An 18,476-nucleotide genomic window follows, 5' to 3' on the forward strand; every position below is an offset into this window, starting at 1 on the left:
GAGCAGAGCGCCTGATGCGGGGCTTGATCCCAGGACCCTGGGATCATGACCAGAGCCTAAAGCAGTTGCTTAACCGACAGACATCCAGACATCCCTAGTTTACTTATTTTCATAAAAAGATTTTATTTATTGGGCGCCTAGGTGGCTCAGCTGGTTAAGCGGCTGCCTTCGTCTCAGGTCATGACCCTGGAGTCCCGGGATCGAATCCCACATCAGGCTCCCTGCTTGGTGGGGAGTCTGCTTCTCCCTCTGACCTCTCATGCATGCCCTCTCTTATTCTCTATCTCTCTCAAATAAATAAATAAAAAAATCTTAAAAAAAACAAAAGATTTTATTTATTTCAGAGAGAGAGAAAGAGAGAGAGCATGAGCTAGGGGGAGAAACAAAGGGAGAGCTGAGCAAGGAGCCCGATGTGGGACTCAATCCCAGGACCCTGGGATCATGAGTTGAGCCAAAGGCAGACACTTAACTGACTGAGCCACCCAGGTGCCCTGAGTCTAGTTTATTTATAGTAATTTATACATTAGAAAATCTCTCCCTACCTGTTTTATTAAAAAAAATTCAGAGCTGGAGAAAAATGGCAACATTGTAACCTTGTACATTCTAAGAGATTTACCAACTGTTAACTCCTTCCCCTTTTATAAGTCTCTCTCTAATCTAGGAACCTGCACACAGTACACACACATGCATACACAAAGACACACATGTGAAATCTAAACACTTTACTGAATGATTCTGAGTTAGTTGCAAACATCACACCTTAATCCTAGTGACCCCTGTTTGTGTATCCTTGATCGCTACCCATGCGGGTCCTGGTCAGGAAGCCCATCATGAATTTGACACTACTGATAGGCAGTCCACACCCACACTTACCCAGTTACCCGATAACATCATTTCAATTTTTTTAAAGCTCCCTGAATTCAGGATCTAACCAAGGACTGCATCTGCCATCATGATGTCCGGTTAGTGTCTAAGCTGTGTGCATAGGCCCAGCCTTTTGGTTTCTGCTGGTATCTGACTTTAGGCAGAATCTAGGCCAGCTGTCTCACACCGTGCCTTTACATTCGGATTTGTCTGATTGTTTCCTCGTGATCTGACTCAGATAAACACATTAGTTAGGTGATGCTATGACCTTTTCAGCGGATCCCAGCAAAAGGCAACAGTGTTCAGTTTGTCCATCGCTGATGGTGATAAATTTAATCACTGGGTTAGGATGGTACGTGCTAGGGTTTTCTACTGTAAAGTGACCTTCCCCCTTCCCTAATCCTTAGGATTATTCTGTTCCTCAGTCTTTCATCCGCCTGTCCAGGTACCCCAGGAGTCTTACTGCCTGAAGCAAACACTGGTGTGTTAACGTGAGAAAGTGTTTTTCTCGATCTACCATTCCTCCTGCCTTAGGTGGCATTTTTCTGTAAACAAGGGAGCAGAATTTTAGTTATGTTCATGAATTTTTTTTTTCCCTAAATAGTTCTGAGATTTAGGGTTGCCCGAGTGGCTCAGTCAGTTGAGCATTCGCCTCCAGCTCAGATTGTAGGACTGAGCCCCATGTCGTGCTCCCTGCTTAGCAGGGAGTTTGCTTCTCCCTCTCTGCTCACTCGCTCTCTCTGTCAAATAAATAAAATCTTACAAAAAAGAATAGTTCTGAGGTTTAAGACATACTCAGGGTATCCCTAGCCAAAGAGGTTTTTTGTTTTTGTTTTTAAATGTTTCTCAAGCGTAGAATACTTCTACCGTTTTTTGTTTTGTTTTCAGGAAAAAGGACACTTGTCTTTTTTTCCTTTTGATTATGGTAGTGATTCCTTTTTATCACACTACACTTAGAGCAGGCCATGCGCTCACCAACACACTGACCTTCACTGCTGGGGTTTTCTAAGTTCACAGCAGGTCGGTCATGGAGAAAAGAAAAGACCTCGGGGCACTGCTGCCCAGGGGCTTTGTGTGGGAGTGTCCGTTGCTCTTTCCCCAGTCTGCCTGTGATGCCAAAAGTGGGTTCCTTACAACGGAGGAGGATATAGGACAGGTCCTGCTGACTTGGGAAGGCTTTCCTGCTCTCGCTCCTCCCCCCGCCCCCCCAGCTTTAAATCATGGTGTCTCCTCATCCTAAGCAACAAGGAGGTGAAGGAAAGGGGGAAAGTGTTTTTCACACATAAACTGGCAACCGTGTCAGCAGCTACTCAGTGGCGTGGACTCCACATTTTAAATTAACAGTATCACACATGCCTTTCTGCTTTATGTCCTTTTATTTTTTTAAGATTTTATTTATCTGACAGAGACACAGCGAAAGAGGGACCACAAGCAGGGGGAGCGGGAGAGGGAGAAGCAGGCTTCCCACTGAGCAGGGAGCCCGATGCAGGGCTCAATCCCAGTACCCTGGGATCATGACCTGAGCTGAAGGCAGGCGCTTAATGACTGAGCCACCCAGGTGCCCCCCCCCTTTTTTTAAAGATTTTATTTATTTATTTGTCAGAGAGAGAGAGGGAGAGAGAGCGAGCACAGGCAGACAGAATGGCAGGCAGAGGCAGAGGGAGAAGCAGGCTCCCTGATGAGCAAGGAGCCCGATGTGGGACTCGATCCCAGGACGCTGGGATCATGACCTGAGCCGAAGGCAGCTGCTTAACCAACTGAGCCACCCAGGCGTCCCACAGGTGCCCCTTTTATGGCCTTCTAAAGAGGCCAACTGTGGAGTAAAAAAAAACTGCACCAAGGACCTGACTACAAAAAAAATAAATATGTATTTATCTGTATCCATGGGCAGTGATACTGTGGCTGGTGCTGCTTTGTAACCGGTTTTGTTACTCTCTAGCAGAGCCAAGTCACAGCTCTGGAAGCCATTCCCAGTGATCACCTTCTTTACTTCAAACAAAAGTTTTCTTTGTGTGAAGAAAAAAAAAATCTGACAAAGCATTGCCACTTTACCCACTCAGTGAAGACAGACAAAACGTCATCATTGATTATTTTGTACTTTTTTTATGTTTAAATTTTTGATTCACCTCTAATTTATTTAGACTAGGGAACAGAGGTAAAGAGCCAATTTTTTTCCCCAGATGGCTATTTAGTTATCTCAACAACATTCATTGACTCAGCCATTTTTTCCCTCTGATCTTACTTATATTTTTTAAAAATTTTATTTATTTATTTATTTATTTACTTATTTGACAAAGAGAGAGAGAGAATGTGCAAGTGTACAAGCAGGGGGAGTGGGAGAGGGAGAAGCAGGCTTCCCACTGAGCAGGGAGCCCGATGCAGGACTCAATCCCAGGACCCTGGGATCATGACCTGTGCTGAAGGCAGACAGACGCTTCACCAACTGGGCCACCCAGGCACCTCCCTCTGCTGATTTTAAATGCTACTTTGAATACACAGTAAATCTGGATGTGGGTCCCTAATTATTCTACTGATTTATGTGCCAAGATCAAATTGCTTTAACTGTGAAATTTCTATATGCTTTAATATATACAAAGGTTAATCCCCCTTGTCTAGTGACTTCTTCCAGAATTTTTTTTTATAGCTAGTTTTCATCTTAAGTTTCCTGCATTAACTTTATGATTAACTCAGTTAAACAATACCATTCTACTGCTATTCTCACTAGTAGCAGCACAAATTTATACACTTATTCAATAAGAAAAGACATTTATATGGACACAAGAACTGTGTCATTTATTCATTCAGTTCTTTTACATCTCTCAACAGTATTTAAAAATCTTCTTCATAAAAATCCTATATATATATATATATATATATATAGAAACATACATATATGTGTGTGTGTGTGTGTGTTTCTAGGTATGTTCTTTTTCTCCTTGTGTAAAAAACTTCTTTTCCATTATAATTTCCATTAAGATATTGTCTTCATATTACGTTTCATCTCTTTCTTCCTTCCTTTTAAAGATTTTATTTATTTGACAGAGAAAGACACAGTGAGAGAGGGAACACAGCAGGGGCAGTGAGAGAGGGAGAAGCAGGCTTCCCGCTGAGCAGGGAGCCCGATGTAGGGCTCAATCCCAGTATCTGGGGATCATGACCTGAGCTGAAGGCAGACGCTTAACAACTGAGCCACTGAGGCGTCCCTATATTAATCTTTCTTATCTCATATAACTTTCAGTCAACTCCCTTGAGTAGAAATAATCATTTATGACAAAAACTGCAATTTGGCCACCACCCTTCTAATTTTTACAACAGTTATTTCTTAAAAATTTTTTAAGATCTTTTTTTTAATGTCTAGGGGTGCCTGGGTGGCTCATTGGGTTAAGCCTCTGTCTTCGGCTCAAGTCATGATCCCAGGGTCCTGGGATCGAGCCCTGCATTGGGTTAGCGGGGGGCCTGCTTCCCCTCCACCCCCTACCTGCCTCTCTGCCTACTTGGGATCTCTGTCAAATAAATAAATAAAATCTTAAAAAAAAATAATAATTTTGTTTGTACTATAGTTCGTCCAGAACAACAACAAAAATAGTGGTAATAGTGTGGTCATCCTTATTTATTTTTCTCCTGACTCTAAATGACATGCTTCTGGTATTTCCCCAATAAATAAGACACTGGCTTTTCATTTGAGATTTTCATGTTTTGTCATCTTACAGTATTTTTATATTGTTATGACAACTTGCATCTCTACTTTAGTAAAAAGGGTTTTTGTTTTTTTAGAAATAATCTAACATGGGGCGCCTGGGTGGCTCAGTCAACTGACTGTCTACCTTCAGCTCAGGTCATGATTTCAGGGACCTGGGATCAAGCCCCTGGTCAGAGCTCCCTGATCATCGAGAGCCTGCTTCTCCCTCTCCTTTTGTCCCTACCCCTGCTTATGCTTTCTGTCAATAATAAAATCTTAAAAAAAAAGACTCTAACATGGTCGAAAACAATGCACCAATTAAAATTCATCTATTTTAACCATTCATTCTATCAAGATTCTCCAATTTGGGCCATTTGGGTTGTTCACAATTTTTTAAAATCACAAATAATGCTGCATGGTACCTCATTGTGCATAAGATGGTTTCTGACTTTCTCTAAGTTCAGATTTCCTCTGAAAAGACATCTACTCTGAGAACTACAAAAACAAAGGGTGTTTGTGCTTCACCTTGGGGAACAATACACCTGACACTCTGGACTGGTTTTCAGCCCTAGTCCTGGAGCTCATTCCTGCTGTCAGGAGCCACATTCTGGCTTTGGCCTGAAAATGCAGGCGCTGGATGGGTGTGTGCGTCTGGCTGTGGAACCCGCGCGCCGGGCCAGCATGGAAAGCCGAGCTCTGCCCCGGAGTGCCCGGTCCACACACCCAAAGCAGCTCGTCACGGAAGTCGCCCTGAATAGTGTGCGTCTCCGCCCGCCTGAAGTCCCAACGTCCCAGGAAGAACTGACAGGCAAACTCTGTCATAGCCTTAGTTAAAAACATGCTGTCTACTGAGTCCAACGGTTTAAAATTCATCTATATAATACCAGCTTGCTAATTCATCTCACAGAACTCTCTTTTTTTTCTTTTTTTTTTTTTTAATATTTTTTATTTGTTTATTTTGAGAGAGAGAGAGAGACAGAGTGAGAGAGAGCATGAGAGGGGAGGTCAGAGGAGAAGCAGACTCCCCATGGAGCTGGGAGCCCGATGTGGGACTCGATCCCAGGGCTCTGGGATCATGACCTGAGCCGAAGGCAATCGCTTAACCAACTGAGCCACCCAGGCGCCCCGAACTCTCTTTTTCTTTGCTGAAAATTTCCCTATACTTCCTGAAGATATGCAATCATCTCTTTGCTGCATATCAATCAGTTTGTTTCCCAGCTCAACATGTCCAAAAGGAGCCTGACCAAATTTCTTGAGGAAAAAAATCTGTCACTGCACCATTAATTAATATAAAACACAGGAAGCTAAAGAGAGAAACTGGGAAATGGGCAAAGCTCCTAGTCCAGTACCATTCCTCACCACATCCAATCCGAGGACCAAACAGCATAAAGCAAGGCTTGTGCAGCCTTGGGCCAGCGGCAGGTCCAGGAGGAAAGGACACCAGGTCCTTATCTGCATACATATGCAGACAGTGGTGGGACCACAGGGCATAAATTAGTCCAGGACTTACATCCCAAGGAGTCCAGGAAGCAGAGATCAGGAGGAACAGAGGGGAACAAGGATGACAGAACTCCTCTTTGGCCATAACTGCTGTTGTAGAAACGAACAAGATACTTAAGAGGAAGAAGTAATCAAGCACCTGGCGGCTCTGGAGGGACTCTGGAGAGTACTCCCTGGAAGCCATGTGAGTACCTGACGGCTCCGTTGTTTTCTCTCTTTTTGAGATAAAATTAATATAACCTAAAATTTATCACTTTAACCATTATAAAGTATACAATTCAGTTTTTAGTACATTCACAGTGTTGTACAACTGTTACCACTATCTAATCCAAGAACATTTCCATCACCCCCCAAAAAACCCTACACCTATTAATCCCATTCCCTCTCCCGGCAGCCCCTAGCAACCACTCATGCACTCTGTCTCTATACGTTTCCCTATTACGGACATTTCACATAAACATAATCATATATGTGGCCTTTTTTGTCTGACTTCTTTTATTTAGCATCACATTTTTAAGATTGATCCATGTTGAGTGCCTGGGTGGCTCAGTGGGTTAAGTGTCTGCCTTCAGCTCAGGTTATGATCAGAGGGTCCTGGGATCAAGCCCCGAGTCTGTCCCGGGAGGGGATGGGGTGGGTCCCTGTTTAGCAGGAAGCCTGCTTCTCCCTCTGCCCCTTCCCCCACTCATGCTTGCTCTCTCTCTCAAATAAATAAAAAAAATCTTAAAAAAAGGTTCCTCCATATTGTAATATGTATCAGTACTTCGTTCCTTTATATGGCTGAAGCATACTCCATTACCTCTTCCTGAATACACAACAGACACATATTTCTGAATCCCATTGGCACAGCAGAAAGCAAGAGGTATACTCATTTTTATAGGATGTGCGTTCCCTGAGCAGAGGTGGAATGGGGTTGACAGTATCTTCATGATACTGTTCACAGTTTTAATTCTGATGATCTTGGATAGAGCTCTATGGTTTTAAATTCATAGCGAATTCTGTGACGAACTTGGGACTACTAAAAATCTCACTTTTAAACATCAGCAATCACGAGGCCCTATAGCTCAGGGGTTAGAGCACTGGTCTTGTAAACATCAGGAGTCAACCTAGGCAACACGTTGCACAAAAAGCCTTTATAACAAAGCCAGCGAAACACTGGCCCAGGCTCAGAAAGGAGACTGGCAGGAAAAGACAGGAAAAGAAACAAATCATTCTGAATGGGGCTGTTCCTGCTGGAGATCCTGTTAAAATTACGAGGTGGCTGGAGAGTTACATGAAGTTGAAAAGAAATGCTGCTTATTCCTAAGAATGGGCGATTCAGCAATAATTAAGACCCCTGCGTGGCAGAGTAGGGTTATCCTGTGTACTCGTTCTCACAGGAAAGGCCACCCTGCCCGGCCCTGGGTATCCATTAAGCCAACGAAGGGTGTCACCTGCATCCGCGAGATAAGTGCTATGTGCCTTCCAAAGGCCAACACTTAGGTGTCTAGTATAGTTTCTTACTAAGTCAACAGGAAGATGAGAAAAGCAGCAAAAGGCTCCGAAGACAAAGCAGCATTGTGATGAAGTGTGACACCTGGTGGCTGACCAAGAAGAGAAAGAAATACCTTCACTCCAAATATTCAAAGATTTCACATCATATAACACAATATAAAATAATGAGATGCCATTTTTTGACCCTCAGATTAATAAAGGATTAAAAAAAAAAAAAACAGAAAACCATAACACGTGTTAGGGAGGATTCTGGGGAAGCAGAATAAAGGTGTAAATGGTACCACCTTTCCACAGGGCAATTAGGCTTTGCTGTCAAAAGAAACTGTAGAGGGGTGCCTGGGTGGCTCAGTGGGTTAAAGCCTCTGCTATCAGCTCAGGTCAAGATCCCAGGGTCCTGGGATTGAGCCCCGTATTGGGCTCTCTGCTTGGCAGGGAGCCTGCTTCCCTACCTTTCTCTCCCCCTGCCTCTCTGCCTACTTGTGATCTCTGTCTATCCAATAAATAAATAAAATCTTAAAAAAAAAAAAAGAAAGAAAAGAAACCGTAGAGTTTCACATTTCCTTTAAGTCAGAATTCTGCTACTAAGTTTGTTTTGTTTTGTTTTTTTAAGATTTTCTTTATTTTAGAGAGAGAAAGTGCACAAGCAGGGGGAGCAGCAGGGAGAGGGAGAAGCAGACGCTCTGCTGAGTAGGGAGCCTGACATAGGGCTCGATCGCAGGACCCCACGATCATGACCTGAGCTGTAGGCAGATGCTTAACCCACTGAGCCACCCAGGCGTCCTTCTCTGCTAAGTTTATCTTAATGAAGTTTTCACAGATGTTTGCCAAGATTTAGCTACCAATATGTCTCTCATGGAATTGCTTATAATAGCAAGAAATGGGAAACAATGTCAACATCAGAAATTAGGGTTCGCCATATTTTACGTATCTTTTGCCATGTACTAAAAGGGAATGAGGTACATCATTTACTGTTCACAAGAACACATCTTATATAAATATTTTGGTTCACAGGGAAAAAAAAGAGTCCCCCACAAAAAACACACCAAGCTGTGAACAAGGCAATCTCTGAAGGAGTACAATTATGGCAGAACTTTCATCTTCCACCTCGTTCCTTCTGGGAGGAAAATAAAACAACTATCTAACTTACTTAATTTTTAAAAGATACTATTTTTAAGTAATCTCCACATCCAGCATGAGGCTCGAACTCACAACCCGGAGATCAAGAGTCACACACTCTACTAAGCCAGCCAGTCGCTTGTGAACTTATTATGATTTTTTTTTTTTAAGATTTATTTATTTGACACAGAGAGAGAGAGATCACAAGTAGGCAGAGAAGTAGGCGGGGGGGTGGGGGGAGGAGCAGGCTCCCCGCTGAGCAGAGAGCCCGATGCAGGGTTCAATGCAGGACCAAGACTAGGGCCTAAGCTGAAGGCAGAGGCCCAACCCACTGAGCCACCAGGCGCCCCTATTATGATTTTTTCTAACTTATTTTTTAATTTTGGTGAAAAAATTTGCAGAACCAGCCGGATAGCATAGGAGTTGACTACAATGATAGTTTAGATACACAGGACAGAAACACCAGAGTCCTCGAGCCACTGCTGCTCCCCCTAACCCTTCAGAGTTTCTGGCTAGCCCAGTGGCCCCACTACCGGCAGAGGCAGTTTCAAATCTTCCCACTCTTTTCAAGTTCCCTCCCCCAATCCTGCCCCCTGCACTCTCAGCAGATGACTCCACATTCTACATCACAGGACGAAAAAGAACAGGCCACCACGCAGGAACATTTTTAGGTGTCTCCTGCTGCTCTTGCAAACACGTCAAGATTCCCACAAACCTTAGTGGAGTCACGGATGTTCTTACCTTGCTTTTTCATGACCATATCACGCCTCCCTCCCGAGATCAAGGAGGAAAAGGGCTGCAAAACCATTAGGATGCAACCAGATGCTTAAACCCGACACCCTATCATGTGAATCAGAATAGTCGTGGGAAAGCAGGAGACTATAGGGGACCGTGGGGTAAAGAGAAGAGGTCGCCTCAAATTCTTCATGAAAAAATAAGGGAGTTACAAATAAATACACATATTTAAGTGAGGACAGCAAGCACAGATGACCTCATTTATCATTACAGTATAATTAACGTGTGGTAAACCGTACATATTCAAAATGTACAAGATTTACCACGTGAATAAGCCCATGAACCATTACCATATTCAAGATAATGAACACACGCATAACCCTCAGAAGTTTCCTCCTGCCCCTTTATTTCTCCCTCCCACCACTCCTTACCTCGGGGTGGGGGCGGTGATGGTGTGTGTGTGTGTGTGTGTGTATCTGACTTCACATGGCTATAAACTCGGCGAGGGGTGTGTGTGTGTGTGTGTGTGTCCCCGACTTCACAAGGCTATAAATTCATCTTCTCCCCTTCCTTTCACTCAACTGGCTGGGTTCAGAGCCCCCAGGACAGAACAACGGCCACGATCTCCAGGGTCACCTGCCTGCTCCAGTCACAACCAACCCTTCCTTACTCCTGCCTCTCCACACAATGCCCTCCGTTTAGATCATGGCCAAGTCCAAGATCCTCACCACAACCTGCAGGGTCCGAGGACCCTGATTTCTCACTAGTTCCCAGAAGACTAAAGTCAACTGCCAAGTACCAAATGTGCAATGCTCCCCAACTCCTTTCCAGAGTCCTTTCACAAGGTATTTTCTCGGTTCAAACAAGCAACCCTAGACCCTCTGCAGCCCCAGAAAACTCCTACTCATCCTTCTAGCATCTAGACCAGTGGTTCTCAAGCCCAGGTGACTCTGCCCTTCAAGGGACATTTGGCAAAGTCTGGAGACATTTTTGGTTGTCACAACTGGAGGGTGGGGGGCAGGGTGGGAGGAAGCTGCTGACATCCAATGGGCAGAGTCCAGGGTTGCCACTAAATGCCCTACAATGCACAGGAAGCCCCCACAACAAAGAATTATCCATCCCAAAATGTTACTGGTGAAGGCAGACCAGCCCTGATTAGACTAAAACTAGAGCATCCCGTTTTCAGTGAAACTGGCCTGCCCTAATACCCCCACATTTATCTCACTGTGTGATAAGCTCTGATTTATTTGTCTGTCTGCTCCATTAAATTGTAATTGCTTTAAATGCACAGACCATCTTTTCATCTGTATATCCCCAGTGTGTAACAAAAGATTCACTGTTTTATAAATAAATTTTAAGTAACATATTTAATAATGAATGAACAAAAAAGGACAGAAAGAAAGAAGCACTTATTCTCTTGACTCTACCACAAAAATCCTTTAAAAATCACACAAACAATACCTGTATACTCCTAAAAACATTAGGAAATACAGAGAAGCAAGAAGAAAAAAGAATAAAACTGATTTTTCGTATAGGCAGAGGCACCATTTAGAGAGAGAAGAGAGGGGAGCGGTTGGGTGGCTCAGTCAGTTAAGCGTCTGACTCTTGATTTCAGTTCATGATCTCAGGTGGTGAGGTCAAGCCAAGCCATGCATCAGGTTTGTGCTCAGTGTGGAGCCTGCTTTCCCTCTCCCTCTGTTCCCTCCTCCTTATGCTTTCTCTCTCTAAAAAATCTCTCAAAAAAAAAAAAAAAGAAAGAAAGAAAAGAAAAGAAAAGAAAAGAAAAAGAAGAGAGAAACCTCCTTACGGTGAATTTGAGGACGGTGGCACCAGGGTTTTTGCAGAACAAATCCTGACATGTACTTGGTACTTACTTGAGAACAGCAATCTCTTGAACGGTTATGGCCCTTTTATCTTTGGTTCCCATGTAGGAGAATATATTTGGTTTGACTCTGATAAGACAAAAACAAAACCACATGAAGTTGCACATCATTAGAAAATCGTATTTCTCATGATTTAAGACACAAAGTAAACAAAATGGAACCAGAATAGGAGAAGAGTAAGGAGAAACTTGATTTTAAAATGTACCCAGGGGCAGCGCCTGGGTGGCTCAGGGGGTTAATAGCCTCTGCCTTCAGCTCAGGTCATGATCTCGGGGTCCTGGGACCGAGCCCCGCATCAGCTTCTCTGCTCGGACGGAAGCCTGCTTCCCCCTCTCTCTCTGCCTGCCTCTCTGCCTACTTGTCATCTCTCTCTCTCTGTCAAATAAACAAATACATCTTTAAAAAATAAAAAAATAAAATGTACCCAGGAAACAGTATGCAAGCTAAGGAAGTAAATGATGCCTGGACAGCAACCTTCTTAGCAGAGCTTGACTTAGAATGTTTGTGACTATGAGTGAAAAAACGTGCCATCGGAAGACTTTGCTAGCCAGTCACCAAAAGGAAACAATGTACTTCCTATTGACTGTAGGCCTTTCTTTAGATGACATGATAGTGAAGGTAAAGAGGAACTCATTCTAGATATGTAACATACCACTCTGAAAATTTTATTATCTTCAGTTTTTAAAAAGTTAATAATATAAAGTTTCCATAAATTCATGGTATTTCTTTGCATAAAAAAGCCAAACACTGTAATAGGGATCTGAATAGTTGTGATATGAAGATGTAACTAAGCTAGTTAACAATGAAGTATTTTATAGAAACTGCTCCATGTGAAAAGGAAAAGGACAGGACAAACTGCTTGAATTCTGAGCGCTCTCCAACTGCCCACGCCAGAGGAAGTCCCTCCACAATGGTGTATCCTTGCAGGCTCAGGGACAGACAGGCCACACCGACTCTCTCCTAGAGAACCAGCAAACAGAGTAAAATAATGTCCCTTATAGGGTACTGCACCCTCCTGGCTAGAATACGGACTTACTGGCCCTGACTCCCAGTACCTCAGAATGTAGCTGCACTTGGGACAGGGCCTTTAAAGGGTGGTTCGGTTAGAATGAGGCTGCTGGGGGGCCCTTATCCGATGTTCCAGCAGGAAGAGAAAATCTGGACAGACTCTGGGACACACACAGAGAGAAGGTGGCCATCTATAAGCCACGGAGAGGCCTCAAGAAAAAACCCAAACCTGCCAACACCTTGATCCTGGGACCCCCAGTCTCCTGAGCTGTTACTGAAACCCCCCAGTCTGTGACAGTTTGGTATGGTGGCCCCAGTGGACTGACACATTGTGTACCATGTTTAAACTGGGTTAAATGTGTATCAGAAAGTAAACTTCCAATGCACACAGACTGGCTGCGGTGCCTGCATCCACAACTGAAAAACAATTCTTCGGCTCCTGGCCGATCCTCGGAGACTCAAACCTGCTCTATCTGCATTCCCAGGAGGAAATCCAACCAGTCTCAACCGTTCGATCAAGTCCATCTCCAAGAATTAAAGAGTTTACAGTCTAGTTAAGCAAGCCCCTGCAAACACATCAAAGTGTAAGCTTTCCAGGAAGCAAGTTACTTTTTATTTTCAACTGGATGGGCTAGTATGATAACTATTTACTTATAGAATTTACATCTTGAATCACTAGCAGTATGCACAAAGGTAAAAAACAAAAACAAAAACAAAAAAAAAAACCACAATAAATAATTCACCTACTGCCTAAGGAAACCGTAACTGGAGGGCACACTTGCTATCTGTTTGCTTATTTTCCCACTTGTTTTTCATTAGCATTGAAAGAGGAAAATAAATTCCTGTGTTATCATTTTGTGTCCGCACAAGAACAAGATACTAACCGTAAGTATTTGGACAGCACATTAATAGCATCCATGGTGTCTTTGTTTTCCTTGTACAGTACAAAGTGGCAGTAACTTCCCCTAGATTTTGGCCAAGAATGTTTTCTTGGATCTTAAAAACAAAAAAATTAAATGTTATACAGACCATAACAAAAGTGCTCTAAACATAAGCTTTAGCTTATGAAACCTACAAGCTCATTTTTTGCTAGAGAACCTCTGAGTGAGAAATCCAATCTAGTCTGACAAGAAATACAGGTTAAGCGGTTACAGCTGTGTGGACTACAGGTTTGACACTTCCTGTGACTGGAGACTTCACATGATCTGTCCACATTCACAATCAAAAGCTGAAAGGCAGGTTATGTGACAAATGAGTACAACTAACCAGCCATCCTCACACAGAGCAACTCCTCACATAGAGGGGTCCCCACTACCCAGTGGCGTTTACTTCACAAATGCGTATCTTCTTGGTGGGTAACTGGCTTTCTGGAACACACGCGGTCCAGAAGGAAAGAGAACTCCCGTTGGAATCTACACGCCCTGCCTCATATCCCACGCCGGGAGTTCACACATACATGCCTCAGCAAGGATGGGGACAAAGCTTGTGAGGAGTTGCCTCAGCAACACGTTCAAACGTTCCAAAGGCCACTTCCTTCACAAAAGTTGAGTTAATCCTAGGGGGTTTACAAACACTTACCTGGCGGAGAGCGTGGCTAGCATTCAAAACGTAATGGTCATTATTCTTGGGGAAAAGGAAACTCTAAAAATTAAGCCAGGTTAAATGTTAACTTTCAATGTGAACTTCTGAACTACAGTTACTTTGATTATTCAACTTTCTGGAAAGTGACCAATATGTCCAGGCTTTGGAAAATATTTAAAAATTTTCTTTTAAATGTACTATCATCAGAGACGTATTTTTAAAATATCAGGATTTAAACTCTGATTGTGAAAAATCAACATAGTTTGGGAAAAACAGGTTAGCCACAACCCCACTTCCAGACGCTATACAATGTTCCCGCGTCTTGAGCAACACACAGCAGCAAATGTCATCTGCACACATTTAATTCACTTGATTTCTACAACTTTGTGAAAGAAAAACTGTGGAAAAAGTATTTCCTACAATCCTTAGAGTCTTCTCCTTCTAAAAATGTTCCTTTGTCTTTGTCCCTAAAAATAATCCTTTAGGATGAACTCGTGAATCTGTCCTCTTCAGAGACATAAGAAACTTCTGGTACTGAAGTTGCCGGTACATTCGGCTTTGTCAAGGCAAAAAGCACTCTTGGTACGTTAGTGATTTACGCTACAACGTAAACAACAAGTGAATCAATGGATCATCTTGCAAAACCGCCACAGCCTGCATGCTCAGCGAACTGCTTTCCCTTTCTGATAAATGTGAAGGTGAGACTCTTCTGTCTTGGACAACAAAAATATTACAAGTATTTCTTTGGCTCTTTGTGGGAATTCCTCGCAACTCATTATTTTTGGCTTTCCATCCAGCTCACCAGTTAACCAAAATTGTCTTCTACTTAGCACTCGGGAGAAAAATCATTGGCATTTCATTTTCTCTACATGAAACACCAACCGCTCTTACCTGCTGCAGTTCTGACCTCTGTCCAAATGCACAGCATAAAGAGCACAAGAGAGCAATGTTTAATTTATAATAATATTAAAGTGCTTTAGAGGTGAACATGCAAATGATCGCATGGAAATCTCTTACCAAGGACTGCTACAGTACCTGGTAGTTATGTGGTGGGTTAACAGCCATTCAGACGTTAACAATGGAATGTCACAGAGGCAAACAGTGAACGAGGAGAAAACTCACCTATAGGTACCAGCCTCCCTGTCTCAGCCTCCTCACAAGGGCAGGTCTGTTCATCCTCAGAGCTGCACTGTCCGTACCCACGGGACGCAGCGTAAGGTTTACGACTGAATACAGTGTGTTGTCTGCCCAACACTAGTGTTACAAGGCATGTTAACTGGAATTTAAATAAAAGCTTAAAAAAAAAAAAAAGACCTAATGCAAAATGCTGCCCCATCTAGAGATTCGTTTTCACAAAGTGCTACTTGTGATTAGCTTTTGGTGGTGACACTGCATGTAATTATTGTTTATCTTTGTCTTTTTCCGTGCTTTATGAGTTTCTGGCATTGAGTTATAAAGATTTTTTTATTCGATAAAGATTTGAGAAATCCTTACAGAAAACAGCTCCTGAAATGATAAATTTGAAGGGATTTAAGATGATTTTAGAGACTTCTATTTAATGCAATGTTCAGACCTTTTTTGTATCATTGTCTGACAAGTCATCTATTGTAAAAGACATATTTGAGATGATTGGGGGAAAAACTGAATGTGCACTGCGTATTGGATATTAGTAAATTATTGTTCGTTATGTAGGATGTGATAATGGTTTGGGGTTTTAGTCCTTAGCTGCTAAATACACACTGAAGTATTTATGAGTGAAATGAAGTGCTGCGGAGAATTTTCTTTAGAACACTCCACAAGAAAAATGAGCAGGAGGAAAAGATCAAGCAAAAACAACAGAATGTGAACAATCTTCAAGGTGGTTGGTGGGTCCACAGTGGTTCAATATATACCACACTCTGTGCTTGTTTGAAAATATCCATAATACAAAGTCGAAAAAACCTTGTGATCAGAAATGATGTAGTGGAACTGTATGCGTCCTTAATGACCCCCTCAGGACCCCTTCCCCTTCCCAATCAACTATAATGGTGAGAAATGAATGAGGCCACAAGGCTAAAAAACTTTATGCCTATGAGAAACCAGGACAACCGAGCATGAGTTTTGGCTCACAAGCATGCATCTTTTATTAGCAAATCCAAGCACTGCACATGCATACCATTATCTCCTCTGTCACTAACATACGAGGATTCTTTTTCTAGGCACACTCAGTATACAAAATAGTAAGCATATTCATTAATTAACCAGGAATATTTTGAATAATGGAAAAATCAGCAAGACTCAACTTATTCTGGGTGAATGGGACTTTCTAAAACTCCAAATCCTTGGAATGCTAAGGAGCATGTATGTAGCTTTGTAATTAAAGATAATTAAAAATGACTTTCAGACTCTTGAGACACATTGATTTAAAAGATGGAATGCAAAGAATTCTCGGACTGAGATCACAGAAAGCAACCTTCTGATGGTCTGATAGGCAGCGCCAGTCCAGTAGAACTAGAAACCAGAGAGAAAAAGAAACCACATTCGGGAAGGGTCAGGTATGGAGCACAGAGATCCTCATGAACAAGGAAGGGAAAATGTAGCTCTAGAAAGATGACATGATGGTGTAGCATGCAGAACATTCTTTCCTTCTTATTCAAGGCCATTTCCAAGACTGCATTGCTGCACACTGACCTTCCAGCTGCCTCAGGATCCTGTCCCACCCGCTATCACTCTCCTCCCAGAATTTCTGCTCACCCTCTCCACTGGCTCTTTCCCTTCAGGAGATCAAGACACCAGGGCTCTTCCATTTTAAAAGTCAAACTTGCATCCCTCTCAACCATGCTGCTCTCCTTTCTCCTTCTCTTCATGGCTTTTTTTTTTTTTTTAAATTTATTTATTCAAGTAATCTCTACACCCCAGGTGGGGCTCAAACTCACGCCTGTGAAATCACACCTCCGAATGAGCCAGCAGAGCGCCCCTCTTTACGGCTTATTTCAAACAGCATTCCGTACTGGTGCCTTCCAGCTCAGCCTACAGTGTCAACCGGTTCCCAACCCTATTCTACTGGAGCTTCTACGGCAAACGCCCCAAAGATATCGACGTAGCTACAAACTGACAGATCTATTTCAGAGTTCTTCTCTTGCCAGACCCATCTGTAGTATTTTCCACTGCTAATCACTTTGGTTATTGGCATTCCCTCTTCCTGTGGATTCCACAATACCAGCCTCTCCCAGAGAGTTTCCTTTTTATCTGTCTGGCCCTTTCTCTGGAGTTTCTGTGGATTTCTTTATCTGGGTTGGTATCCCTGGTGGGAACCATTCCTTTCAGAAAGTATGCAGGAACCTCTACATATCATGTGGCAAATTTTTTTTCTTATTTTTTACTTAAGTTTTTTAAAAAAGATGTTCTTAGAGGCATTTAGAATATATGATCTATTTGAAAATACTATTAGTTTACCTGACTACATGGCTTATAATAATTACATGATATTTTCAGAAAATACCGTTAGGCATGGTTTGGTAGGTGAATCAAGGTGCCCTGTCTATCAGACTGGATTCACAAAAAACATAGCATCGGAGGTAAAAGAGCTGGTAATCTGTGGTGTCTGGGCACCATGATGTGGGATCCACTGTGTCTATGTTTTAGGATGCATGGCTCTAGCTGAGAAAAGTTTAGGTGAGAATATTGCCAATCTGCTCAGTAACGCATATAACAATATCAGGGTATGGTAGGAAAGGAGTGCTAAAAACACTATAAGCTTAGCTTGGCAATGAAGCTCTAAAAGCTAATCTATTCATATGCTAGTGAAGGTAGCTCAAAACGGTAAGTTATCATTGGTACTGGACTCTATTTGCAGGGGCATGAAGGGTGGTCTCTGGATACCAGCTCTCCCGACTTTTCCAACAGTCTTTAACTAAGGCACTCTCACTGGTGGGGAGTTGGATCTGCAAGAGATGAACACAGGCCCTCCAGTGTCTGTTGGGGGCTATGAGGAGGTGGGCGAGAATGGCTCAGACCTCTAGTCCACTTTGACCAAACGCCAAAACGACTCAAGCTCAAGAGGTTTAGAACTCTGGGGCGCCTGGGTGGCTCAGTGGGTTAAAGCCTCTGCCTTCAGCTCAGTTCATGGTCCCAGGGTCCTGGGATCGAGCCCCGCATTGGGCTCTCCGCTCGGTGGGGAGCCTGTTTCCTCCTCTCTCTCTGCCTGCCTCTGTGCCTACTTGTGATCTCTGTCAAAAAAAACCAAAAAAAAAAACCAAAAAAACAAAAAAAAACAAAAAAAAAAACCTCTATGCAGGTGACGATCCAATCTGACCTGCCTTCATGCTTACTCCAGTGAGAAATTCCTATTTTACTGAAGATGTGCAAGGGAAAGAGGGAGGGTGGTTCAGGTCCTACAGATCTCAGCATCTCACCTAAAAAATCTTAAGGAAATTTCTTATTTGGAAAAAAAGGAAGGTGGGTATGGCTTAGGCATAGAGAATGTGGCTAAAGACAGAATGTGAGAGATCTGGTGCTACTCACTTGAGGGGAAAGGGTGGGAAGACTCTCAGGGCCACCATGACGTGCAAATAAACACCCTGACACCCCTCCCTGCAGGTCACAAAGGCCAGCATCCTCTAGGAAAGAAAGATAAT

At 42.9% G+C, this 18,476-nt stretch overlaps 1 protein-coding gene across 2 annotated transcripts in view; it reads right to left on the bottom strand.

The window, feature by feature from the left end:
• The window catches only part of PUS7 (pseudouridine synthase 7), a 56,505-nt gene that overhangs the window by 19,652 nt on the left and 18,377 nt on the right, over window positions 1-18,476 (bottom strand). Inside the window, exons 6-8 of one of the 2 annotated variants that reach the window (XM_032873340.1) lie at window positions 14,752-14,769; window positions 13,164-13,275; window positions 11,263-11,340 (exon numbers count right to left, since the gene is read on the bottom strand). In XM_032873340.1, the coding sequence (XP_032729231.1) occupies window positions 11,263-11,340; window positions 13,164-13,275; window positions 14,752-14,769 (208 nt within the window). The remainder of the gene's footprint in view (window positions 1-11,262; window positions 11,341-13,163; window positions 13,276-14,751; window positions 14,770-18,476) is intronic. The other variant, XM_032873341.1, reaches the window with a different exon arrangement.

The sequence above is a fragment of the Lontra canadensis genome, unplaced genomic scaffold (genome assembly GCF_010015895.1).
Source record: "Lontra canadensis isolate GAN:19392208 unplaced genomic scaffold, GSC_riverotter_1.0 scaffold48, whole genome shotgun sequence".
NCBI lineage: Eukaryota > Metazoa > Chordata > Mammalia > Carnivora > Mustelidae > Lontra > Lontra canadensis.